This window comes from Tarenaya hassleriana, unplaced genomic scaffold, assembly GCF_000463585.1.
Source record: "Tarenaya hassleriana unplaced genomic scaffold, ASM46358v1 Cleome2, whole genome shotgun sequence".
Classification (NCBI taxonomy): Eukaryota; Viridiplantae; Streptophyta; class Magnoliopsida; order Brassicales; family Cleomaceae; genus Tarenaya; species Tarenaya hassleriana.
Genome location: NW_010965372.1, coordinates 806,220 through 834,070, shown reverse-complemented (window position 1 = coordinate 834,070; position 27,851 = coordinate 806,220). Strand labels below are relative to the sequence as shown.

The following is a 27,851-nucleotide window of genomic DNA, read 5'->3' as shown; positions in this document are numbered from 1 at the left end:
ACCACCACCTCCAATAAAAAAAAAACAATCCAATCCCACAGAGAGAGAGAGAGAGAGAGAGAGATGGAGGGAACGATCGAGTGCTCGGCGAACTACGTGCCACTTTCTCCGATAAGCTTCCTGGAGAGAGCGGCCACCGTCTACGGCGGCCGGACCTCCATTGTATACGGCGACGTTTCGTACACGTGGACTCAGACCTCGGCGTCTCCCGCCACGACGTGGTATTTATTTGCTTTTAGCATATTTCATGCAAATCCTTGCACCGAATGTGTGATCACACATATAAATATATATATACAAATCAATCTTTTAGGTGAAATGTGCGTACAATATGTTATACATACAGACACACATACATCAATACATAAATTAAGCAGACTATATCATAATCTTGTACATGTAAATGTTAATAAGAAATCGTTATATGTTTATATGTGTGTGCGTCGTACATTATCAACCGTCGTGTAATTAAAATAGAATATTAGATTTTTTATTGTGATAAAAAAATACGGAAACAGTGAACTTGTATATTTAATTTTAATTGTTAGATATGTGTTAATACAAATAAAACCGAGACTGCGTTGAATGACATGGAGAAGAATTAACCAGAAAACAACGAATCGATATTTTTTTTTTATAAAGAACCCTATTATTGCACAATGACAAGTATATGATTGGGAGCGAAATTAACGAAACAAATTGTGTGTTATATTATATGCTTTTGTATTTTGCTGAATTGGTATATTGTTTCTTATATATAAAACATATTTGAATAGGTGGCAGCTTTGGCGCCAAATGTTCCTGCCCTGTGTGAGCTCCACTTTGGAGCTCCCATGGCGGGAGCCGTCATTTGCGTTCTGAACACTCACCTAGACGCCGAAGCCATCGTGTCGGCTCTCCGCCTAACGAAGCCGAAGGTCCTATTCGTCGATTCGGAATTCCTCCTAGTGGCCGAACAATCCCTCGCCTTCCTCTCCACCTCCGACCAAACTCTCCCCATCATCGTCACAATCCCGGTTCACGACTCATCGAAAAACCCTGATCACCAAAACTACGAGGAACTCCTCGATTCAGGAAACCCTGATTTCGAAATCGTCCGACCCAACGACGAGTTCGATCCAATCGCGCTAAACTTCACGTCCGGTACGACGGCGGAGCCGAAATGCGCCGTCTACAGCCACCGAGGCGCGTTCCTGAACGCGACGGCGGTCGGGGTTATAACCGAGATGAGGCCGATGCCGGTTTACTTGTGGACCGTATCGATGTTCCATTGCAGTGGCTGGTGCTCCGTTTGGGCCGTGGCGGCGACAGGAGGAGTCAACGTTTGTCTCCGTGAAGTCAACGTCAGAGTTATCTTCGACAACATCGTGAAGCATAAGGTAACCCACTTTGGCGGTTTCACGCCGTTGCTTAACATGATCGCTAATGCGACGGAGACGGAGAAGAAGTCGTTCCCTTGGACCGTTGACATTGTGACCGACGGTACTCCTCCGTCGCCGGAGGTACGTGTTCTTGTCTTTTTTTTCCATGTTAATGTTTTTCTTTTAATTTTTACTATTTTTTTTAATCTAATACATTTTTTCACGGGCAAAAAGATCAAAGTTTTGATCGGAAAACGTTAAAGCCTCTTCTCATGCATTCAATTATATATATATATATATATATATATATATATATTGACGAAGTTTATAAAGTTTAGAAGGTTCACCATTAGCGGATTACCAAATGAATACTAACAAACGAATCCTCGAGAACTTTTCTTCTTCTCCTTTTTTTAACCATTACAGTGTAACTCTAAATGGGCAGACAATAAAGAAGCTGACGAAGCTAGGGTTCAAGGTGACGCACGCTTATGGGTGTACGGAGCGGCGGCGCTGTGTTTGCGCACGCCTGAGTGGGAGTCGCTGCCGAAGGAAGAGGCGCTTCGGCATGGCCTCAACCATTTCGCGATGGAAGCCATCGACGTGTTGGATCCATCCACCGCGAAGGCCATCCCTCACGACGGGAAAACCATCGGAGAGATCGTTCTTCGGGGAAACACCGTCATGAACGGATACTTCAATAACTACGAGGCCACCGCCAATGCATTTCGCGGCGGTTGGTACTGGACTCGCGACATGGGCGTGAAACACCCTGACGGGTACGTAATATATATACTGTCTACGTACTTCTCTTGGAAATTATTTATATTCTTCCATAACTTAGACTATATATATTAACACTCAAATTTGGATAGTTTAACCGGTGAAACGGGACGTAAAGCGTATATCCCGTTTCGAGTTCGAACTTCAAGTTTGATAACTGAACGTATATTTCAAATCACACGGTTGATCTTCAGCCCCGAGATTAATCTAAATTTTGTTTCAGCATTTCGGGTTACAAAAAAACTATATATATTAACGATTACTTAATAATGTGATTGAAACTATTGGAAAGTCCGAAGAGTTTGAATTCATATAGAGTTTAGAATATTAATGAAACCTAAACCAAATAGAAAATACACTCGTATCTAAACTCTATACAAAAGCGAAATTCTTCGTAATTTCTAATAGAAACAAAGAAATCTGGAGTTTCTTCGATCGTAAATATATCTAGAAATTCACCTAGAGATTACATATATACAAAGCCATCTAAACGGATATAGCGATACGTGATAAAAACTTTTTGATACATAATATATATTAGGAATTATTTAGATTTTCCACAATTCAAAAATCTATATAACAATTACATGAAAATAATTTACCAAAAAATGATTACATAAAAATAAAAAAATCTCGAGTTTATTTACTCATAAATATATATATATATATATATATATTTAAGTATCCATTTTTGAAGTGATATGTATACAAAAAATGATCTAAAAACCAATAAAAGGGTGGGTTGAACTATAGTTACATATTTTTTTTGGTAATCAAGTATTCTAAACAAAGGTCCAGATTAATCCCGCAATCGAGAGCGAACCAAGTATTTGACGTGGTTAATGTATAACCATACTCACATTAATTTAATTTCTAGATATGTTCTTAAAATAAAATTCTTGAGAATCTTTCATGACATTTTTTCGATAGTTAATGTCTGTCCACATCTTGACTTAAAGCCACAGCCGTCAACAAACGCCTTTTCATCCTTTCACAAAGAGGAAACGTGTTTTAAAGGATTTAAAAAAAAGGTTAAAACTTTCTGTCAACATTTGCGGAATGAAACTTTATATTATTTCTTAAACCAAATAATATATAGATATAGATATAGATATAGGGTATATCTAATCTTAGTAGGAAGCTATAAACTAAGTTAACTAACCCATTAGCACTATATCAATATCGCTTTAATTCCAAGTTTATTTGGGGTCGGTCACATGAATTCTCCGTTTCCATTCATTTCGGTTTTGGTTAACTCTTTTGGAACTTGCAATAATTCCAAATCATTCTCCTTCTTATGCGTTCCCAAGTAAGTCTAGGTCTACCCCTTCCCTTTTTTTTACCCGATCCCTATACTCTCCATTTTTCTAACCGGCGCATCCATCGGTCTATATTGTATATTTATAATATTAGCACTAATTGTATTAAAATTATAATTACATAATATATAATTCTAACTTTCGATAACTATCCATAATTTCCCAAATAGATGTATCTTTAGATAATAAATTATGTTTGAATTTCTAGGTTAAACCAAACATAAATGTTCTTGAAGATGACGTTTCTGTACTTTGAACTTTAGTGTTTTTATTTATTTGGTTGGTTGACTTTTATCATCGTCTCATACGTTTAAAACTTTACTTAATATCAACGTGATGTGTATGTGGCATATGTGCAGGCACATACAATTGAAAGATAGGGCACAAGACGTGATAGTGACCGGAGGAGTGATGGTGGGTTCGACCGAGATTGAAGGCCTGCTCTTCAGCCATCCGGCCGTGCTCGAGGCCGCTGTCATTGCCCGTCCGGACGAGGCCTTGGGAGAATCTCCCTGCGCTTTCGTGAGCCTCAAGGAAGGGTTCGAGGCCACAACAGAGGATGAGATCATTGAGTTCTGTAAGAAGAAACTTCCTGCTGCTGATGATCACCAGAAGAAAATGGTTCCTAAGACTGTTGTCTTCACCGAACTCCCGAAGACATCAACTGGGAAGACACAGAAGGTTGTCCTGCGAGAGATGGCCAAGAACATGGGAAGTGTTCCCAAGATTAATTAAGTTTAGTATTGTTTGTGGTTAATCAATTTATAAACTTGGTTTTTTAAATTGTTTTTTTTCTTTACCAAAAAAAAAACTTGGTTTTAAAGTTTGATTCACTATTGATAATAACCATTTCTATATTTGAGAAATTAACTCCGGTTATGAACTTTTAACTACTAATTCTCCAATGTACGACAATTTTTTGCCTAGTAGATGAATAGTAAAATAATATAAAATAAAGTTGTATAACAATATATTATAGGGATATTTAAACTTGTATATTATGAAACAGTAAAAATAAAAATACAATGAAAAAAAATTCTAGTGATAAAAATTTTAATACATTTTAAAAGATTCTGTGGCTGTCGCAGAAGAATTATATTTTTATAATGATAATTTCATATTACAATAAAAATGTTAAAGATTGATACGAAAATAAAATTTACAAGTTCTGAAAATAAAAAAAAATAAAAAATTTAAAACGTGAAAATGTAAATTTACAATGGAATTTTAAATACTCATAAAGTCTTTTAGGTAAAATAGTTAAAACAAAAACATGAACTTTCAAACATTGTCATATAAATACAAATACATGAAACTTTAAATGTTCTACAAAAATATATAGACTTTGCAAATATTTCTATAAATATATATCCACGAGATATTCTAAAATTTTATATATTTTTTAAAATTTAAAAAAAATATTTTTTATAGAAATTTTAAGTACTTATATAAATATTTTTGAAAATTTGTGTTTTTTAGGTTATTTTTTTAAATACAAGTATCTCATTTTTGAAACATGCATTCTTAGATGCATATTCAAAACATGCTTATAATGGCAAGAATCTTGTGGACCTAAAACCCTATCATAAAAGTGTAAAGGACAAATGGGAGACGAGATATTTAAATGTAATATCTTTTCACCCACTCTCAATATTATTTATAGGAAAAATCGTATATAAATATCTAAATTTTTACAAAAATTTCATATAAACATCTAAACTATAAAATTTTTATATAATTTTTTTAAAATTCTGCATAAATATATAAACTTCTAAAAAATTTCTAAATAAATCAAAATTCATTAATGACATTATTTATTTTTATTTAAAAAATATTTTAAATATGTATTTATTTTGGAAAAAATTTCAAAAATCTAGATATTTATATATAATTTTTAAAAATTCATGAAAAATTTATAATTCAGACATTTATTTGATATTTTATACAAATTTAGGTATTGATATGTTATATATATATATATACTGTCCTCCATTTTCTTGGGTCTGTAAAACTGGCGATCACGGAGAGGAAGGCGTAATAATTGTCGACGTCGATGGAGGGTACAAAAACAAGTTTTATATAAAAGTTATTTAAAATTCATGCTTCCACGTTTGATATTTTTTTAAATGCAAGTATGTCATTTCTAACCCAAATTTGGGTGGCCTATCGGTGATGTTCGCAAAACATGCTTCCACTATGGATTCAAACGCATGGGGAGGGGCTGAGTTTTCGACAAGTTTCGGTCAACTTTCGGATTATAAAAAAAAAAAGTATTTCATTACTACAACATACAACATAGCAAAAAAAAACATACAACATAGCAATTTTTTAGATGCATATTCAAAAATCAAAATACGTCCATAAAGCGTGCCAAGCATCTTGTGGGGCCTAAAACCCATCAAAGAGATGTGTAAATGACAAATCGGAGACGAGATATTTAAATGTAATGTCCTTTCATCCACTATATTATCTATATATATTATGTATATATGTGTGTATATTCAGATATAGCGTATACTGTCCTCCATTTCCTTGGGTCTGTAAAAGCTGCGATCGAGGAGAGGAAGGCATAATTATTGTCGACGTCGATGGAGGGTACGGTCAAGTGTGCGGCCAACTTCGTTCCTCTGACGCCCATTACTACAACATACAACATAGCAAAAAAAAACATACAACATAGCAATTTTTTAGATGCATATTCAAAAATCAAAATACGTCCATAAAGCGTGCCAAGCATCTTGTGGGGCCTAAAACCCATCAAAGAGATGTGTAAATGACAAATCGGAGACGAGATATTTAAATGTAATGTCCTTTCATCCACTATATTATCTATATATATTATGTATATATGTGTGTATATTCAGATATAGCGTATACTGTCCTCCATTTCCTTGGGTCTGTAAAAGCTGCGATCGAGGAGAGGAAGGCATAATTATTGTCGACGTCGATGGAGGGTACGGTCAAGTGTGCGGCCAACTTCGTTCCTCTGACGCCCATCAGCTTCCTCGACCGCTCGCCCGTCGTCTACGGCGACAGAGTCTCCGTCGTCTATGGCGACGCCGTCAGGTACACGTGGCGTCAGACCCGTGACCGCTCCCTCAAGATCGCATCCTCTCTTTCGCGCCTCGGCGTCTCGCGCGGCGACGTGGTAAATTTACAATTCCTGTTTTTCTGAAGCTTTGTTTGCTTGATCTTGATTCTGTGGTTCCTCCGTTACGATTATTAGTGGATTTGGGCAAATGGTTTTATTTTTGGGTGTTTGTTTAGCGGGAAAAAGGAAGAATCCCGAGAAAACCTGGCCTGTTTGTGTAGTGGGAAAACGAAGAATTCCGAGGAAATCTAGTGAGATAAGTTCTTAGATTACACCAAAGATGCTAGATTTTGATTCAATTTTCTGGGTTTCTTGTTTCCTGGACGATGATTGAGTGATAACTATCAGAGTGAAGTGGGAAAAGATAAGATTCCATCTACTGATATGTTGTCCGAAGTTAACTTTGTGTAAAGGAGTTTACAAAATCTCAAATTTGTTGTTCTTCTGCTCCTTTGAACACAACTCTTAGCTCATGTTTCACCACTTTGCCCACTTGGTTCATTGTTTAGTTGAATAGAATGGAGTTTGGTTTCGGACTTTTCGATGTGAAATATGCTAACCATAATGAAAGCGTCAAGCTTCTTGTTGACAATTATGCTCACCAAGTGCCTCTCTAATCGAATTTCGTATCTGTTGATAGGATATGTGTTTGGAATGTTTCCTCAAGGCCTTGAGTCCTTGACAATCCTCACCAACTGTACAATCCTATATGTGCCGAGAAAATTATAGGCAGTTCTAAAATGGATAGTTAGCTCTTCTAGTCGAGAACCTTTCCGTTTTTGGCATTTCGTGGTTTGCTGATTGAGATTTCGCCGCCCTTTCTTGTGCTTTTCTTCCATCTGTTCTCATCTGTTGTCTGTTGCAGTTTGCTCCTTCCTTTTCTATGGCATCCCATTTATGTTTGTTTTCATAATCAGGTCGCTGTATTGGCCCCAAATGTTCCGGCCATGGTTGAGCTTCATTTTGCCGTTCCTATGGCTGGTGCGATTCTCTGTACACTCAACATTCGGCATGATTCTGCTATGGTATCGGTTTTACTGAGACATTCAACAGCAAAGGTGCTTCTTGTAGACCAGCAGTTTCTCCAAATAGCTCAGGGAGCGCTTAAACTCCTTTCAAAGACCGGTGATAAGCTCCCAATTATTGTTTTGATCCGAGACCCTGTTCAAGAATTCTCTAGCACGAACCCGTGGGAGAGATCTGATGAGCATCTGGACTACGATGGTCTCGTGGCGACGGGAAATTCGGATTTTCAAGTCATACGCCCGAAGGACGAGTGTGACGCTATTTCTCTTAATTATACCTCAGGCACCACTTCAAGCCCAAAGGGTGTCGTTTACAGTCACAGAGGAGCTTATCTGAATTCTCTGGCTTCGGTTCTGCTATTCGAGATGCAGTCGTCGCCTATTTACCTTTGGAGCGTTCCCATGTTTCACTGCAATGGCTGGTGCATGTTGTGGGGTACTGCCGCTCTCGGTGGCACCAATATCTGTCTCAGGAATGTAACCGCGAAAGGCATATTCGATAGCATTTCTCGCCACAAGGTGACCCATCTCGGCGGCGCACCAACGGTCTTGAACATGATAATCAACGCTCCTGCATCGGAGAGAAAGCCTCTGCCTGGAAAGGTGTCCATCATGACCGGAGCTGCGCCTCCTCCACCGCATGTGCTTTACCAGATGGAGGAGCTGGGATTCTCCGTGACTCACTCGTATGGATTGACGGAAACTTATGGACCCGGGACTGTCTGTTCTTGGAAACCCGAGTGGGATTCTCTGCCTAGAGATGAACAGGCTAGACTGAAAGCCCGTCAGGGTGTGAACCATTTAGGGATAGAGGAGGTCGATGTTAAAGATCCCGTGACAATGAAAAGCGTTCCATCGGATGGAAAAACCATCGGCGAGGTCGTCTTCCGGGGAAATACAGTGATGAACGGGTATTTCAAGAATCCCGAGGCAACCAAGGAAGCTTTCAGAGGAGGATGGTTTTGGACCGGCGATTTGGGAGTGAAGCACTCGGATGGATACATAAAGCTGAAAGACCGATCGAAAGACATTATAATCTCGGGGGGAGAAAACATCAGCTCGATCGAAGTGGAATCTGTTCTGTATACTCATCCTTACGTTCTTGAAGCCGCTGTTGTCGGCAGGCCGGATGAGCATTGGGGCGAGACCCCTTGCGCGTTTGTGAAGCTCAAGAGCGGGTCAAGAACGAGCCCCGAGGAGCTCGTTAAGTACTGTAGGGAACGGCTTCCGCACTATATGGCTCCAAAGACTATCGTTTTCGAGGATCTACCGAAAACTTCGACGGGAAAGGTTCAGAAGTATGTCCTAAGGAAGAAGGCAGAGGCCATGGGAAGCCTGACTAAAAAGGCTACCAGCAAGTTGTGAACTTGTGTTTTGATTCTTGAAACATTTAGAACATATATTGCAGATATGTATGTTTGTGCTTCTCTTCTGAATCGTATAATTAGTATTCAGTAGTTCACTCCTCCATGTTTGTTTTTTTAAATTGAGAAAAATGCATACTAATAAATGAATTTAGGAAGAAATTTTAGATAAATATACGGAATTTAAATTTATACATATATATAAATCTTTTAAATTTTTATAATTAAATCTGAATTTTTCAAATAATGAATTTTGTAAGAAATAATGGTTTTTTGAACTTATTTAAAAATTTAGAGTTTAATTTTATAACTGTTTTTAAAAATTATTTAAAAAATCATGATTTAATTTCATAATTTTTTTTTAAAAATTCAATGTTTAATATAGGCGTTAGAAATAGTTCGATTTATTTATTTGGAAATTTTAAATTTATTATATTGATTTTTTTTTAAAGCGGTGTTTTTTTCTAGTCGTTGTGCTTTTGAGGGCCGTAAATCGGGCCTATCGTTTACTTTAATGGGCCTTTAAATCCGTCCGGGTTTAAAACATGATATGAACTTAAATGAAATGGGGCCCAAGTGCGGTATAACGTGACCCAATTGCGACACCAAAAGCAACTCTTCGGATTGTATACCGTTTGAAACATTGGGTACTACACGCCTTGCCGTCTAGCCAAACTCCGCCCGACGCCGGTGACAATTCACCTTCTCAACCGTGTAGTATATCGAGTCCCATGTGAAAATATTCAAAATACCCTCTTTTTATTAAAATTATTTCTGTACGTATGCTCCTTTAGATACGATAATACGACCAAAATGACAGTATAATGATCACATTGGTCATTGAAAAAAATTATATCAAATTTTGTTCAATTCGATTTTTATTGATAAGTTAAATATATTTACTTTTTTCAAGAAATGTCTTGTCTAACGATTATTTTTGTACTCGGTTGGATTTCTATTTTTTCAATTTTAGAGAAATTACATCATGAAAATCTTATTCCACTTAGAATATTTTTTTTGGTTATAAACTTTAGATAAATTTAGCTATTAGGTTTATCTATGGAATTGGGCCAATCCTTCTCCTAGACAAATTTTGTTGTCGTAATCCTTAAAGTGTTTTGGTTATTGAGGTGACAAGTTGTGTTCTCTGACCCAACCTAGTGTGGGCGAGTAGTTGGGGTGTGGGCCAATGTATTTTCACGTAGGATGTTCGATTCTTGAAGATAGAGAGAGGTATTCACATGGACTCCCTCGGTCTTCTGTGAGAGATATATATATAGTCAGATCGAAGGTTCGGTGAACTTCCAAATTAACAAAAAAAAAAGTTATATTCTCTGCAATATCTGTCATATTCTATCCAAGTTTAATACAAATACAGTAAAAATAACACTTTTTATCTCCTTTTTTTGTCTAATCATTTTTATATTAAAAATATAAGACCTAACAGAATAGATTTAATTTCTTTTTCTATTTACATATTTATGATTTATTTTTGACAAATTATCGGAAATGAGAATCAATTTATCCAATAAAAATGTCTCACAAAATAATAAGAATGGAAATTAAATAAAAAAAATATAATGTGCATAGAATTGTTAGGGAGCAAAAAAATTATAGAATTTATGACTCTTGGCTCGGCTCTTGGCTAAACCGAACCCGTCGGTCCCAATTCGTGATGTGTGGAAAAAAAAAACTGACTCATAAATCCGATTTTTAAACGAATAAAAAAAGGGTTTGAACGAACTTAAGCCTAAAATAAATAAATAAAACCGAGTTGAGTGTTGCTGAGTTTTGGTTCTCCATCATTAAATGCAAGCATACGTTTGTTTTTGTCTCCTCTGACACAAGTTGCGTCTGGACATTAATATTTGTGGGAATAATAAAATACTTTTATTACTTTCTCTACGTATGATTGATTCTCCTTCAAACCCTATGAATTAAAAATAGCATTTAAAAGTTTTCAAGGGAAAAATAATCTGATTTTGTTAAATCTGGTGGCAATTGGGTGAGATCCAACAAAAGGAAGGAGGAAGTTAGGTTAGATATTTAGGGTTTTAGTTTGCTGATTTTTTTTTTATAGTTTTTTGGATTTTGAAAACAAATTATATTATTTTTATTGTGTTTTAATTTGATTCGAATTTTATTTAAATTTGATTTTTATAAAAAAAAAAAGTTATATTTTTTAAGTTTTTAGTTTTAATTGGTGTATCGATTAACTTTTATTTAATTAAGATTTGTTTAATTTGGTCTAAAAACTACACTAATAAAATTTTCTGTCTCTAACTAACAATTTTTGTTTCGGTATATACTCATGTTTGATATTTAAACTATTTCTTATATTTAATTTTTAAAACAAAATGTCTGTTTTCTCTCTATTTTCAAAGAATCCTAGAATATGTAAGAACGGTAAAGAACTTCCTTCAATATAAATTGAATCGAATCGAATATGAATATAAGAATCGATTTGTATATATTTTTATAGGACCGAACTAAACCAAACAATTACTGAATTGAACCCGAACTAAATACCTAAATCTCTACTCTAATTATTATACTACATTGATTTCAAAAATAATATCATGTATTAAATATTTACTGTACGGATGGGTCCAACGTGATGTGCATATGGTATGGTTGAAAGATGAGTCACTGAAATAATGCTGTGGAAACAAAAAGACAAATACAAACGACGAACCACATTAATATTGTACCCCCTTTGATCACAAAATCATCCAAAATTCGATTTTCAGACTTAACCAAACCGGTTATTGGTTCGGTATTCAATTGGTTATCTCAACCAATTCCAAACGGATTTCGGTTTAAATTAACGCCTTAACCGGTCCACGCCATACACACCACGTAGCAAACAAAACACCGCAGACAAAAAGGACCATCCGTTACTTCCTTCACACTATTTTGCACTCTTCATTTTCGAAAATAAATAAACACAACGAAGTGTATATTTATTAATTAAGAATATTTCTTTCAAATCGCAAAATCAAATAAAATATTTTTTCAAATATTTCTATATAAAAATCAAATAGCTATAATTTCTTCCAAATCGCAAAAATAGAATAAAAAAATAATCATACAAAATATTTTTAAAAATAATATTTATCAATAAAAAACAAACAAATCCGAAAACTAAACTAAATTGAAATTCAACATAAAAACTAAATTATTTTATTTTTTAAATTTAAATAAACAAGTTTAAATATAACACATTTGAAATCTGAAATGGTTAAAATCTAAAACGTTTTTTTTCCCATAAAAGATATAGAAGAAGACGTGCTTATCTCTGTGTTTATCATAATGTGTTCTTTTTTAGAAAAATATTTGGATATTTTACTATTGTTTAATAGATAAGAATATCAAAACAACCAATATAACGTGAATTTCTATTTTGATCGATTAATGATAAAATCAAAATCATTTAAATCAATTTCCATGGTGGTTAAAATTATCTGAAAATATAAAAAATCCGATTCGTTGGATAATAATAAAAAAATATAATATTCAATCGCGTAAAATTTGTATTCGTTTTGTTTTTGAAAGATCAGATATATTTATAGATTTGGATTTGAATAAAAAAAAATTCTATCCTCTTTAGTTCTTATATTTGGATTTGGTTACTTTGCAATTTTGGAATATATATGGTAAATATCTAATTGGTACAATCAATTTAGAGAAAGTTATCTAATTTGAATAGTTTAACAGATGAAATGGGGACGTAAAGCGTTTATGGTGTTCCGAGATCGAACTTTAAATCAGAGAAGATAACGTAATTCTAATCATATCATATGATTTGCTTTCGATCCCAAGATTTATCAGGGTTTTGCTTTTGATTCAACATCGACTGAGGAGGAAAACCAACAACAATGGTATGGAAATGGATCCAAAAATAGAATAATTTAGTTTTTAAACTAAATAAACCCAGGTCAGTGTGGCAAAATAATCTAAATGGAAGTTCCAAAAAAAGTAAATATTAAAGTATTTTAAAAATAAGACAGAAAGAGAGATAAAATTCTACCTGTCGGAGGGTACTGGTGAAGGGCGGTGCATCATTTTCCTTCAGAGCCCAGAAATCCATAACAACTGTTTTTTTTAATCTCTTTTTATAAAATCGAAATTAAAAAAAAAATAATATTTCCTCTCTCCGCCTCCATTTAATTAAGTTAAATTAAATTAAAAAGGGGGTTTATTTGTTTGTTTGAAGAAAAGAAGAAAATATATTCTTGTCGTGATCGCGTTGTTCTGAAACAGGAACACAATAATAAACATGTTTTGATTCGTCGCAGTCTCTCTCACGAAGACTTTCTCTCCTCCATTGCAGCTTCAAATCTCTCTCTCTCTCTCTCTCTCTCCCTCTCTCTCTTTGGCGTTGGCGCTGGGGAGAGGCCGACATGGCTCTCCATCGGCGGCGCTACCACTACTACCACCGTCTCCGACGTGTCGTCCCTCTCGTCTCCGCCGTCTCCGGTGCTCTTCTCCTCCTCTTCGCTCTTCTCTCATTCCTTGCTCCTCCTCCCGGCGATTCCGATCGCATTTATCGCCGTCGCCACACCTCTGTATTCTCTCCCTCTCTTTCTCTATTTCGGTCTGTGTTTTGAGCTTTTGATCTATTGTCGTAATGCGTTGTGATATTGGATTTTTTTTGCTCCGGCGCAGATGAATGTTGGAGCGTACGACGCGAACAGCGCACCGAGTTTCCGGGTTCCGGTTAGGGTTTTAATCTTCGCGAATTTGAAATTTTCCCTCCCCAATTGATGGATATGATGAGCAAATAAATGCTTGCTTACGTTGTTTGTGACAATGGCGGGATCTCTGTTACGTCTTTCATTGATGGCTGTTTGGGTTGTGTTTTTAACCGGCAGAAAGGTGGAAGGAGATCGGATCGTGACGTATGGCGTTCGCAGAATGCTGAATTCTTCCATGGATGCAGCAATGCGAGCAGCAAGTTCCCAAGTACGTCATCAAGTCCCATCGACTTTTTTATGTATATTGAATTAGATATGGATTTTAGTTAGTGAATTCAAATTTTACTATTCATTCATATTGGTGAGCATGGATAGTGTTATAATAGAGTTGCATCAGGGTTTTAGGAGATTGTGATTTCTGGGTCCTGCATGATGCTTAGTAGCTTCTGGGGATCATTAGTTAAAGCAATCATGTGGAATTTGATTGTGTTTACAGATGCCAAATCTGTTACGAGGAATGATCGGTACTTGGCGATAGCCACGAGTGGTGGTTTGAATCAACAGCGGACCGGAGTGAGTTCCTTAACTCGTTCCATTAGTCCTTGTTATTTCTGATGTTCTACCATATTTATCCGAAACTCTAAATCACGAAGAAAAGCGCTCACGATAGATCTTTCTTTTGGAATGGTGATAATTGTAATCAGTTTGACTGTATATTTTTGCCTTGTTATAAGGAAAGTATGAATCTTTTCTCTGTTTAAGCCGTGGTACCATTTTCTTGGGGCTTCTTATTGATCTTGAACACTGCATCCTGTCCCCCACTGTTTGCAGTTTCGCAATATCATGTAATTCTTTAGTAAGTTGTTCTGCATTGCACCTATTTCTCAGATTGTGGATGCTGTTGCTGCTGCCCGAATTCTAAACGCTACTCTCGTTATCCCGAAATTGGACCAGAAGTCTTACTGGAAAGATGCCAGGTCCGAAACTGAATGATCATACACCATTTCTCTCTCTATGAAGTGTGGAAACCAAATTCTGTGCAATATAATGATGTGTTTTGCTCTTTATTTGCAGTGACTTCTCGGATATTTTTGATGTTGATTGGTTTATATCGTTTCTGTCAAAAGATGTTAAAATTATAAAGCAGCTTCCAGAGAAAGGGGGGCGAACGTGGAGTCCAAGCAGAATGCGTGTACCACGGAAATGTAATGCGAAATGTTATATCAGTCGGGTATTGCCCGTTCTTCAAAAAAGGCATGTAAGTTTCCGGCTTCTCTAAAACTTTTCCATCTCGCATATTAAAAATCTTTACAAATATATCAAGGATGTTGTCTGTTGTACAATAAGTTCATTGCTACCGCATTTCAGAAATCGTTTGTGCAAGTTCTTAGGTCTTTCATTCTATTATTTACTGCAATAATCTTTTTGTATATAGGATTATATTCACATTAGGATGATACTAATCATGGAACTGGGGCCTTTTGTACCAGGAGAGAATGATGTCTTTTGAAGAAGCATTTTTCTTACCATGTGCTTATGTCAATTATCTTGTTTCAGGCAGTTCAACTGAACAAATTTGACTACAGACTTTCGAACAAATTGAGCGACGAACTGCAGAAGCTAAGGTGTAGAGTGAATTATCATGCTTTAACGTTCACCGATCCTATTCGTAGAATGGGCAACGAATTGGTCCGACGCATGAGGTTGAGAAGCAAACACTACATTGCTTTGCACCTTAGGTAAGCTGTTCGTCTTAAAAAGTTGTGGTTCTCTTCTCCTCTCTTTCGACTTTTTTTTTTTAAACTTGAACAGGGCCGCGCCCGTTAGTAAGAAATTGTCTGATATTGAAGTTTCCTTGATCGAGGAATAAACAGGAAATTCCCGTGATGTGGGTGAGATTATTTCCTTGTTGCAGGTTTGAACCTGACATGCTTGCGTTCTCAGGATGCTACTATGGCGGTGGTGAGAAAGAAAAAAGAGAACTGGGAGCAATAAGACGACGGTGGAAAACGTTACATGTAATCCCGACCTGCTACAAGTCTATTGTCATGAATCAGTGCTTTATGTCGATTAACATTGGATCAAACTTCGACTTGCTTCGGGGAAAGATGAACCTTTTATGTTGTAATTGTTAATTACTGTCACAAATGTTTTGCAGGTAAACAACCCAGATAAACAGAGGAGGCAGGGGAGATGTCCACTCACTCCAGAAGAAGTCGGCTTGATGCTTAGAGCTTTGGGATATGGTAGTGATGTTCATATATACGTCGCCTCGGGTGAAGTATATGGAGGAGAAGAATCATTAGCACCCCTAAAAGCTCTTTTCCCGCACTTCTACTCGAAAGAGACTATAGCTACTAAGGAGGAGCTTGAACCCTTTTCGTCGTATTCTTCCCGGATGGCTGCACTTGATTTCCTCGTTTGTGATGAAAGCGATGTATTTGTCACCAACAACAATGGCAACATGGCGAGAATATTAGCAGGGCGGAGGTACTGAAACGTTTTCGCTCGATTCCTTTGATCAGTTTATCCGATGAAACTGCTGGATTAAAACCTTTGCTTATATCATATGCAGGAGATATTTTGGACACAAACCCACAATTCGACCAAATGCCAAAAAGCTTTACAGGGTGTTCCTCAGCAAAGAGAACATGACTTGGGAGGAATTCTCCTCCGTTGTTCGAACTCATCAGAGAGGATTCATGGGGGAGCCTAAGGAAGTAAGACCCGGAAGAGGCGAATTTCACGAGAACCCGAGTACGTGCATATGCGAAGACGCAAAGGGCGAGGCGAAGGCGCAGTTAGAAAGTAGAAAACATGGGAAAGGAAACAACGATGCAATACGTAAAAACGCTACCATAACCAACGAGGACCAGAACGACGAGGATGAACCGGAATGGACAGAGCCTGACTACGAGGAAGAACAGACCGACCTCCAGGACAGAGGGCTATACAACGGGACGAGATTAGACTACGACGATCCATCCAACTCATCAGACGAGCCCGAGTTGGAAGAAATGCTCTCAGATTGATTTGAATCACACATTATGCCCTTTTTCCGAGCTGCCTGACTATGATCTGCCCGTCTCGGACCGTTGGCTATAAAGCCATGTTCTGATCCATATTGCATCAAAAGTTTCATGTACATAAGACCCGTCTCCGAGATAGAGAAAAGAAGTGTCCGAGAATCCGAGGGCAGGATTGATCTTCTACAAACATTTTTTTTTCTTCAGTCGTTTTACGTTGATAATCAGGATTATAGCTTGGTGGGAGACTGTATAAGGTTAAGAGAAAGGTGAGAGGGGGATTTCATAACATAAGAGGGGTTAGAAGCAAGAAGAGAGATGTGAAACTTTTAACAAAAAAAAAAAAAAAAAGGAAGAGAGAGATGTGAAACATTGAAACAGGAAAATCTTTTCTCTTTTTCTTTTTTTTTTTTTTTTTTTTTTTTTTTTTTTTTTTTTTTTTTTTTTTTTTTTTTTTTTTTTTTTTTTTTTTTTTTTTTTTTTTTTTTTTTTTTTTTTTTTTTTTTTTTTTTTTTTTTTTTTTTTTTTTTTTTTTTTTTTTTTTTTTTTTTTTTTTTTTTTTTTTTTTTTTTTTTTTTTTTTTTTTTTTTTTTTTTTTTTTTTTTTTTTTTTTTTTTTTTTGCTTGTGGCCTTCATTTGTCAGTGACTGTTCATATTTGGGGAATACAATATATTTTTTGCTTTTTTTTAGTTCTTTTTATAATCCGTTTGGCGCGTCTTTGATCCGACCATAACTCTCTAAAGATCGGAAAACGCAGGTGGATGCCCTCCTAAATGGAGACTCGAACATGGTTTGAGAAATAGGTTTGCTCCATACTTTACCAATTATCCACCAAAACTTGGGTCTTTCTTTTTAGTTAAACCAATTTATTTGGTGTTTAATGTGAAATTCTGAAACTGAATTCTACAAATTTGATACCTGAAAGAAAATTTTTGTTTTTTTCTTACGAGTGTTTAAGATTCTTACAAGACATATCTTCCAGTCTTACCCCTCTCATCGTATGATACTGACACAGAGAACGATGCGAGAGCAGTGAATATCTTTTTGTCAAAATTTCGTTTCAAAGGATGTGGGTTCGACAGAAAAAATCATCATATATGGGTGAAAGGATGTGATCCATATCTGTTTTGACATCGGGTATATATATACACACACATCACGTTTGTACAACTAACAGATTCTGCCATTGAAGAAGTTTTATAAGAGATCCACATGTCTATGGTCGAGTGGTACCTTTGGGTTGGATGTGAGACTGTGCCTCTTCCAGGTCAGGGTTCGATCCGGCATGCATGGAGGGTGAAGCGTAGTCAAAGGCTGCTCTCGGGTCTAAAGGATGTAGGTTGGACCGATGGTCTAGATAAACCTTTCGGTTGATAAAAAAAGAAAAATAAAAGAAGTTTTATACGAGTAGAGATTCCACAAAGAAGGTAATGATGAATATGCCTAATAAGTGCAAAACGTTAGCAGTCCCCGACGATCCTCCTTGCACTGTCACCAGAGCTGATGCAAGGGTGGTCATTTGGAGTTTCCGTTGAGTTAGAAAAACTATAACCACTCAGTTTTTATATTGTTTAGTTCAGTTTCGTTTCATTTTGATTCGAACTCGGTTTTTATTAGTAAAAAATTCTTTGTTTAAAAAAAAATCATCTTCTTAGTTATCTTTTTTATTCGGTTCAGTTCATAAATAGTTTTTTTATTTAGTTAAATCATAATCATTCGGTTTTTATATCAATTTCGGTTTCGTTCGGATCTGATTTTTATTGGTAAAAAACTCATTTTATAAAAATATTTTTTCGGTTATATTTTTTATTCAGTTCAGATACGGTTTTTTTGGATTTAAAAAATCATAACAATTCAAATTTTATGTCGGATTCAATTTGGTTAGAGAAAGTTATAGTTTATTCGGTTTAGATCAATTGGTTTATTTGGTTAATCACTCGAAGATCAGACTGATGAAAGCAGATTGAAAAATTATGGGGACAATCGTTTCCCTCGCCTGAATGGGCCGACGAATCAAAAGCCCAATTTGATAGTGTAGGCCTTCTTATCTCAGCCCTTTACATGTGTTTTTTTTGGTGGATGTAAATTAATATTAAGAGGGCCAATGAAACAAGTTTTTTTTTTTTTGTTTAACGAAGAATGGTTTCACTGTGAAAATAAAAAGTAAGAAAATTGAAGTTTAGTGCAGGACAGGATACGAAATTTTTTTTTTTTTTTTTATAATTGGGAAGTTTACCAAACTTTTTGGCCCGACTATATATTCCAGAAAATCGAAAAAATATATGTGAATATCATCTCCAAGTGAAGACTCAAATCCTGATTGGAAATAAGTTTTGTTCCGTCTTTTACCGGTTGAACTATCTAATCTTGAATAAGATATGATATATTTTATATAGAGTTTTCATAATTTTTATGAATCCTTTATAAAATTCAAATGAAATCTTGAAGAATTTTAAGCGAAATATACCGCAAACAACAATTTTAAAAAAGTCTATAATTTGGTATTTTTCACCAATTGGAGTCAAGCAGGACAGTTAATTTATTTCTCTTGCCAAAAAGAATATTAAAACACAAGAATTAATCAAAAACTTCTAAATAAATATATAAATTATTTTCTAATATACAAATACCAATTTCAACGTATTGGAGTCCTATAAACAAACTATAATGACCTCTTATGAGGAGAATTTTCTGCGAATGTCTACTCAACGGAATATTTTTGTACACCGTATTTTACTTTTTTATGCAAATATATCAATTATTTAAAATTCATATGTAATATATGAATTTTAAAAATATTATCAAATGTCTATAAAAATAGTAAAAATATTGAAAGTTTTAAAATATAAATATTTAATTTATTTAATTTTGTTTCTTTTAATTATAATATTATGATAATCATTTGACATCCTTATTTTTTAATGAAATCTGATAATATCTTAAAAATTCATACAATTATATGAAAATTATATAAGCTTTTTTCTCCCCATGTTTATAATTTGCTGTGTAAGACGTGAACTTTCAACATATGATCTATGTGTTGTATTCAAATATTTATACTTCTTGAAAGTTCGAATAAAATATTATTATTAGATAATATTGTTAAATTTTGTGTATGTACACAAATAATTAATGCATTTATATCAAAGAAATATAAAAAAAAATTGCCTTCACTCATTGTAATTACATTCAATGGAACACACATTAATTAATGACATATATATCAAGTAAAAATATACGGTTTATTTCCACCGATTAATTAAAGACATATATATATATATATATAATATCAAATGCCAAATAAAACATTCACATTTTTCAGAAGAAATAGGCAACGGAAATAGGAGAAAACAGTTTTCGATTAAAAAAAACAGTTCATTTAATTAAATGTGTTATTTCATAAATGATCATAGAACCACGAAATAAATCCACGTTTCTTCGTAAGGTCAAAACAGGTAATTCGACTATATGGTATATATAAAAAAAATAGCAATAACTAAAATGTTTTGTTACACTTGAATCTTTCAATTTATCATTTTTACCAAATAAAAAACGCATCAGCATCATAATTTTTTTTAATTAAAGGTATAAATAATCCTGGTATTATGACATACTAATAACAAAATAATATTTTTCTTTGTATCTCTATACAAGGGTGAGACGAATGACAAAAATAGGAGATATTACATATTGATTTGGAAACAAATTTTTGCAAATAAAGATATCAATCAACTCGAGATTTAGAATTTAGGATGCTAAAAATCCTTTGGGCGGTTTAGATTTATATATGATTTATAAATTAAATTTACAAATATACATAACTAATATAAAACAAATTCTCTCTTTTGGTACATAACAATAAATCATTATTTTTTATAATTTGAAATTTAAATTTCATTTGTGATAGGCGATTACATAGATCTTGACAAAAAAAAAAGATTAATGAAATACTTATAGGTATATAATAATTAATAATCACTCAGATAACGTTCAAGAATAAAACGCAACGCAATATAAAAAAAAAAAAAAAAGGAAAACTCCCACGCTGAAAGTCGATTTCACCTTCCGCTCCACCAAACTTAAGCCGCTTGCAAAATGTGCTTAATTCTCACATACATACACACACGCGTGTATATATATATACATGACACATATACACGTAGATATAAATGTGTATATATATATATATTCACAACATATATACATCTACAGAAATATATAAATATATTCCGCAAGGGCATGTAAAACGTCTGAACGATCGTGATCTTCACAACGGTTCTCACAGATCAGGGTTTGCTCAATCTCCCATAATCACTGACTGAGATCTGCAGATTGTCGCAGTGAGAGAGAGAAGATCGATATAATCTCCGGCGAAGATATATAGTGTCAGATCCCCCCGCCGTAACCGCCTTCGTCGACGCCGTCGCAATGCAAGTGACGAGAAGACTCTCCGACGTCGATCGCCGGCTCCTCCTCCTCCTCATCCCTTCCCTCTCTCTCCTCGTCCTCTTTTCTCTCTCGTCTCTCTCCCTCGAACCTTTTAATTTCGCCCCTCTCCGCAGCCTTATTTACAACCGTACCCTCGCCACCACCGCAACCATTTCGAATCGGACCGAGTCACACGACGATGACTCGCCTCCGATCGCTGGGAACGAGTCTCGCGATGGTGAATCGTCATCGGATACGGAGGAGGAAATTCGACGGGGGCGGAGGAGGAGGGAAGAGGTGATGGATACGAGGATTGCGGTGTGTTTGGTCGGCGGAGCACGGCGGTTCGAGCTGACGGGACCGTCGATCGTGGAGAAGATTCTTAAGGTTTATCCGAATTCGGATCTGTTTTTGAACAGTCCACTCGATAAAAACTCGATTTCTTTTATATATATATATATATATATATATATATATATATATATATATTGACATTTTGATCGTGTCTGACCTTTTTTGGATCCTTCAACCCTTTGATAGAAAAAAGTATTTTCAGGAGAAAAACGTTCCGAATATTCTATTACCATACATATTTAATTGTCATAGTTTACTTTTTATCTTGACAAAGATTTCAACAAAAGATCTTTCATGAAATTCTGCGCCACTTGATCACCATTTAAAATTTCTTGGAAATATACAAAATATCATAATTTAGTATCAAAACGTATTTCTTTTTTAATAATTTATAATAGTTTTAGATCGTTTTAAGTTTTCATATGAGGTAAAAAAAAAAGACAGGAATATGGCATTATTTTATATATTATATATATGGTAATCTTTTTGGGGATTAATTAATTATTTTAGAAGGATTTGTTTCCAAATACGCGTTTAAATGCATTACCATTTTGCAAGAAATTAAGGAACGTGTCCACGACTCATTGATTATCAAAGGAAATCAATCATATTATTATTATATTAAATAATACAAGATTTAAGGAAAATTTGGTAATCTAATTACTAAGAAAAGTGGTCAAGTTCTTGCTTCTTGGTGAGGTTACAGAGTTGGTGTACCCGTTTCGTGATTCTCAAGGTTCTTTGTTTCTCTTCTTTTTGGTAATTGTGATCCTAAAATTTTTCATGGGTAGACTTCTTATATAATTAATACTAATTTTTTTTTAATTAGTTTTGTATGAAATAGTTTTGAAAATTAAGATGACGAGTGATAGTCCATATAAATTGTACAAAGAGATGTCAGCGGTATATATCATTTCCGTCAATTATATATAGAAATAGAAAAGGGTAATAAAGGGTTTTATAAATGTGACGCTTTTTTGAGGAATATCTGACACAATAATTCATAGTCATTAGGTATTACTTGCGTATCATTAAGGGCTTTTGCATTCGTTGGCTTTGCACTAGTTTCGGAAATTCCATATAAATTATATTTATGTTATATTAGTAGTCTGTTTTCTTCTCTTTGGGGTTTTTTTTGGGGGGGTTTGTTTATTTTTTTTTCTTGATTGGAATTTATGAATGTTTGAATTTTCATTGGTGGCTTAAAGGATATTAAAAGTACAATGGTTCAACTAGTCCTAGGTTGAAATTGACTCGCCACCTGATTCAGAGACCCGCTTTCCTCAACAAATATGTTCCGGAAACTTTTTGAAAGCTTTCAAGGTTTTTTCCCTTAGATATAATGAATCATGCGGTAAAAAAACCATACAAAACAGAGACAAGTATTTAGATAAATAAAAATTTATCTTCTTTAATTCGAATTTGGGAGATTTGATGGATCGAAGGACCTTCAGATACCTTAGTGGAATGAGTGTTCAAATTTAGAATTATTATTATTTTCATTGTTTTTAGATTTTTTTTCTGTTACATATTGGACCGATATCATCATTATTCGATTTTCTACTTATTTTCCAAATCATATGGTTTTACAGGGTTTACTACAGTACTTCAACCTCGTCGAAGGATGTCTCACCATGATAAACTCGTACCAGACCCAAAACAACTTCACATACGACTGGATAATCCGGACCCGAGTCGACGGATACTGGACCGACCCGCTTGACCCGGAAAACTTCGTACCGGGTCACTACCTCGTCCCACCAGGCTCCTCCTACGGCGGTCTCAATGACCGTCTCGGCATCGGCAACTTCCCCCCCTCCGCCGTCGCTCTCTCCCGTCTCTCCCTTATCCCGGACCTAGACTCGGCTGGGTTGACCCGCCTAAACTCGGAGTCCGCCTTCAAGGCCCAACTCACCACAAAACGTGTCCCTTACGTAACCAAACCCCTCCCCTTCTGCATCGTCTCCGACCGTACATACGATTTCCCTCCTTCCCCCTTCGGCGTACCCGTGGCATCGCTCTTGAGCCCGGGCCCGCTGAGCGGGGCCAAGTGCAGGCCATGTACGGCCACGTGTGTCGGCACGTGCGTTGAGGAAGTGATGGAGAGGTTGAATAGGGAGTGGAGTTGGACGGAGTGGAGGAGCGTTAACGGCACGACGACGAAGAAGACGAGTTTGGAGCTTTGTGACGCACGTGGAGAATGGGAAGAAGGATGGGAGAAGGTGTTTGACGAGGTTGTCGGAGAGAATCTCGCACGTGCGAGGAGAGAAGTTGTCGGAGAAGACGGTTTGGAGATGAAGAGGTGCGTTGAAGAGTTTGAGGAGATGAGAACAAAAGCTGTGATGTGGGAAGCTCCCATTGCCGAGGAGATTTGTGTTTTGGGCTTAGGGCCCAAATAGGATACCAACACCCCATTTCTAACTGAACCCAGGTTTTGGATTTTTGGTAATTTGAAATATTTTTGGGTTTTGTGTTTTTTTTTACTAGGCATGAAACTGGATTATACATTATACAATACAAGTTGCTTATATAAAACAAGAGTGGAAGTGGAAATACAGGAGGGGAATATACAATCTAGATATTATTGAAAGCGATACAATATTTATAAATATTAATTGGATCAAATATATTGCATGTTATTCGTTTACATTTTATCTTTTTTTTTTTACAATTTCTTTTGATAAATTTTCTATAAATAAGAGATGTAATAAAAGTGATTTCATTCTTTTTTTTATATTTTAGAAAAAATCGCATATAAATACCTGAACTTTTACAAAAATCCCACATAAATATCTAAATTATAAAATTTCCATATAAATAGCTGAACTTTTCTAAAATTCTATATAAATATCTCGACTTTTGAAAAACTACCAAATAAATTCAAATTACGTTAATAATATCACCTATTTTTATTTGAAAAATACCTGAAATTTGTATTTATTTGGAAAAAAGATTTTAAAGTCTAGATATTTATATAAAACTTTTAAAAGTTTAGGTATTTTTATGGAAGTTTTATAGTTCAAGTATTTATATGGAATTTTGTAAAAGTTCAGGTATTTATATGTTATTTTCTCTATATTTTATTATTTTGTTTTTTCTATTTTAATTTTATAATAAAATATATATGGAATACCACCTTTGAGCGAGCAAGACTATACTAAATGTGGATGAAGCATGTTTATAAAGATTTTAGCCGTGTTGTTTTATAGCTTTGCTGTTTGAGAATTTGTCTTACTAGAAAAAAAGTGATGAATATGTTTTTTTATTAACAAACAATCGACACGAACTTTCGGATATGGAGTAAATTCATCGGTCCCACATAATACTCCGTAAATCAAGTGAAATAGGTAAACCAACAGAAACTAACAAGATCAGATAAAACTCATGTTCTCAAGGGTTGAATTCATGTTGGAGAAAAATAAAGAATATGAAAATGCATATGTATCCGATAAGATAACGATTTCAATCTGATTTGATAATTTCGTTTTGAACCTATCAAAATACGTATGAAACAGTAGGGAACTGAATATGGCTTCAAGGCGTGTAGAACACTTTTTTAAAAGCGTTATTCTATCCCTACGGATAAATGAGATTACAGAAATACACTTTTGAGATACAATAAAACGACAATTATTTCGGTTTACCCTTTCGATAATCATCAAATAGAACTTTGTTTATCCGAAAACAAAAAAAATCCTTGCACATAGTTTTCTACATCTGTAGAAAACTATGTGCAAAAACATACTCAAATCTCTCATAAAATCACTTAAATATTATCATAAATCCGTATTTTTATGTTCTTCTTCATAAATAAAATGTTCTTGCAAATAATCATGTCTAGAGCATAAAACATCACAATCTCCAACCATTATAATCATGATCAATTAGATGTCTAATATCCATCGATCTAACATAACAATCATGTTTCGACGAATAAAGATGTTTCGTCAATGAATCAACGATGTTGTCATTTGTCGATATTCTACGTATCATCACATCTCCTTTGTCTACGATATTATGACTCCCTTGTCAAACTAGGTTAGTGTGATCTAACGAACCAAATAACATTCAACACTTATATCCTTTTTGTCAAACAATATCATAAGTCAAAACAGAGACATAGAACCAGTAATCTCATCACATTTTGAGTGTTTTATCGTTCTTTGAATTAATTAAATCTATAGATGACTTTTCATTTGTTTGTGCGCGTTTAAACTCAACTCACTCGAGGGGCCCAACGATATCTCTCACTTCTCATGAAGAAAGGGATAAAATCTCAAATTCGCTCTATACTACATTCCACATAATTCATGACATTCCTAACTACAGTCGTTATAGTTCCGACGTTTGACTTAGTAGAAAATATCACTCCTCATGTTGGGTACATATAGAGACTTCAGATCTTAGAATTCAAAGTTGAGTATTACATGAGATTCTAGTCATGACGTCAGATCCATATGTGTCAATCTCATGCGGATCATCTAGTATTCATTCACAAATGAACATCCATGATCATGTTTCGTATCTAATACGCTATGATCATCCACAATGCATCATGATAGTCTTTATTTGTTAATGTTTCCATATTAACAACCGAATAGGGAGTTTATTATTATATCCACGATAACCATTCTGCCCCTCAAAACTTCTTATTCGGCTAGTGTTTCAAGACACTCTGTTTCTCTCCAAAGGTTAACACTGCCAATATCATATGGACATATTTATTTTAAATTAAATAAATAAATGGAGATGACATATTAGTCGCGAGTTATATGTACATCTCCTAAAAATAATATATTGTAACCACTATTATTAGTGATTTGTGTGAACTAGTCGATATCGCATTAACTCTAAGCTTTTGTTATAAAGAAATTCGTATGCCCATCCTCCTCACCTTTCACCTTTCCAACTCTTTTTTTTTTTCTATATATATACATATACATATATATGTATGTGTATATATATATATATAAAGAAAAATTATAATGTTCCAAAGGAGGTGTTAGGTCTTTGTAGCCCCACAGTACCCCAAATGTCACATATGGTGGCAAATTTGTGTATGGAGCATATGCATGGCAAAAAAAAAATATTCCTTTTCACTTTTTATTATTATAATATATGACTATATATAGTTATTCTAATTCATTTTTTTAGATAATAAATTCAGAAACACAAAATAATAATAAAATCAATAACATCTCTTCATGAAAATTTTTGTTGTGGGATTTGATTTATCTGTATCCTAAAACATATAAAAATCATAAGGATGATATATATATATATATATATATATATATATATATATATAGACGATGTGTATATATCTATATGTGTGTATATAAAGTAAATGGGGACAAAATTTGAGGAGGTGGAAATCCACCAACATCCCAAACAAGATTCCCATCTTTTGAGATAATACTCATTTTGAGCAAAAGAACTCTCATCAAACCATTTTTCTTAAAAACCTGCTTTTTTTCCCCTTTATCTTCTCAAATTCCACGCACACTCCCATGTACAAGATAAAATAATTGTAATTTTACATATAAAAATCAAAATTTTTCTTTCCATATATATGTTTTCGACGTAATTATGCGTCCATCTTGTTAATTATTTTACCAAATTAGTAATAAAACTGAATTGCAAAAAGAATAATGAATAGTAAGAACAAACTAAATAAAAATTAGATTATACTTAAATACATTGTTGTGATGGAATTAATAGTCTCTTAACAAAACCGGATTAAACTCTAGATAAATATACAAATAGAGAAAAAAAAAATTGTAAAACAGGGGCAGTAAAAAGGTTGTAAAACCGTTGTGTTGTGTGATCTAGTGAGTATAAATCTGAACATGTAAAAAAAAATTAATTTCCAATTCCACCCATAATAGAAATTAAAATTACAAAATCATGTCTATATAATAAATCTTATATTTTTTTTATTGAAATCAAACCGGATAAAACAATTTGTGAAAACAAACACTTATATATGTATAAGTAACTATTCACATATGGATATATTTACGAGTTTATAAAGAATTATGTATATAACCAATTTGAATAGCTCAACCGGTGAAATAAGATACAAAACGTCTATCTCGTCCCGAATTCGAATCTCAAGTTAGGGAGAAAGTATTCACATGACTTCCTCGGAATACCCGATAACAAAAAAAAAAGAATTAGTACGTAGATAAATCTGCCACAATACAAACGAGTGCATGTGAGGATACGTACTTTTTTTATAGCATGATTCCATGCATACTTTACGTAGCTTTGAATCTCAAACCTTTACTTAACCTTTTTTTTTTCTCTTTTAGCTTTTTTTTTACGATTCAATGATTCAAAGAGTTGAATATGACATAAGGTTCCATTTTGATAATAAAAAAATCATTATGGTTATTATGA

General features: G+C 34.5%; 4 protein-coding genes across 4 annotated transcripts; all 4 read left to right on the top strand.

Annotated features, from left to right (window-relative positions):
* The first annotated feature begins 63 nt into the window (after nucleotides 1-63).
* Nucleotides 64-4,198, top strand: LOC104813246 (probable acyl-activating enzyme 21). The gene is given in 6 exon segments (XM_010540813.1): nucleotides 64-187; nucleotides 190-221; nucleotides 777-1,502; nucleotides 1,807-1,864; nucleotides 1,867-2,140; nucleotides 3,823-4,198. Coding segments are annotated over 6 exon segments (1,590 nt in total).
* Nucleotides 4,199-6,315: 2,117 nt separating this feature from the next.
* LOC104811461 (probable acyl-activating enzyme 1, peroxisomal) lies at nucleotides 6,316-9,047 on the top strand. Its single transcript, XM_010538154.2, has 2 exons — nucleotides 6,316-6,611; nucleotides 7,472-9,047. Exons 1-2 carry the CDS (start codon nucleotides 6,411-6,413, stop codon nucleotides 8,942-8,944), a joined length of 1,674 nt encoding a protein of 557 aa, XP_010536456.1. The 5' UTR covers nucleotides 6,316-6,410; the 3' UTR covers nucleotides 8,945-9,047.
* A 4,113-nt stretch (nucleotides 9,048-13,160) lies between these two features.
* On the top strand, nucleotides 13,161-17,017 carry LOC104811460 (uncharacterized protein At1g04910-like). The gene is made up of 10 exons (XM_010538153.1): nucleotides 13,161-13,511; nucleotides 13,612-13,662; nucleotides 13,818-13,908; nucleotides 14,137-14,213; nucleotides 14,529-14,617; nucleotides 14,715-14,898; nucleotides 15,198-15,379; nucleotides 15,556-15,658; nucleotides 15,799-16,130; nucleotides 16,216-17,017. The coding sequence occupies exons 1-10, from the start codon at nucleotides 13,347-13,349 to the stop codon at nucleotides 16,670-16,672; spliced, it is 1,731 nt and encodes a 576-aa protein (XP_010536455.1). The 5' UTR covers nucleotides 13,161-13,346; the 3' UTR covers nucleotides 16,673-17,017.
* A 3,885-nt stretch (nucleotides 17,018-20,902) lies between these two features.
* LOC104813245 lies at nucleotides 20,903-24,004 on the top strand. The gene is made up of 2 exons (XM_010540812.1): nucleotides 20,903-21,528; nucleotides 22,962-24,004. Exons 1-2 carry the CDS (start codon nucleotides 21,096-21,098, stop codon nucleotides 23,846-23,848), a joined length of 1,320 nt encoding a protein of 439 aa, XP_010539114.1. The 5' UTR covers nucleotides 20,903-21,095; the 3' UTR covers nucleotides 23,849-24,004.
* The last annotated feature ends 3,847 nt before the right edge of the window (nucleotides 24,005-27,851 follow it).

What these genes read in the sequence shown, in the direction of transcription:
- LOC104811461 (XM_010538154.2), top strand. Translation starts at nt 6,411, where the DNA reads ATGGAGGGTACGGTCAAGTGTGCGGCCAACTTCGTTCCTCTGACGCCC. An exon ending in GCGTCTCGCGCGGCGACGTG is followed by an intron (nt 6,612 to 7,471) that starts GTAAATTTACAA and finishes TTTCATAATCAG; the next exon opens with GTCGCTGTATTGGCCCCAAA.
- LOC104811460 (XM_010538153.1), top strand. Translation starts at nt 13,347, where the DNA reads ATGGCTCTCCATCGGCGGCGCTACCACTACTACCACCGTCTCCGACGT. An exon ending in CACCGAGTTTCCGGGTTCCG is followed by an intron (nt 13,663 to 13,817) that starts GTTAGGGTTTTA and finishes TTTAACCGGCAG; the next exon opens with AAAGGTGGAAGGAGATCGGA. An exon ending in CCGTTCTTCAAAAAAGGCAT is followed by an intron (nt 14,899 to 15,197) that starts GTAAGTTTCCGG and finishes ATCTTGTTTCAG; the next exon opens with GCAGTTCAACTGAACAAATT.
- LOC104813245 (XM_010540812.1), top strand. Translation starts at nt 21,096, where the DNA reads ATGCAAGTGACGAGAAGACTCTCCGACGTCGATCGCCGGCTCCTCCTC. An exon ending in GAACAGTCCACTCGATAAAA is followed by an intron (nt 21,529 to 22,961) that starts ACTCGATTTCTT and finishes CATTGTTTTTAG; the next exon opens with ATTTTTTTTCTGTTACATAT.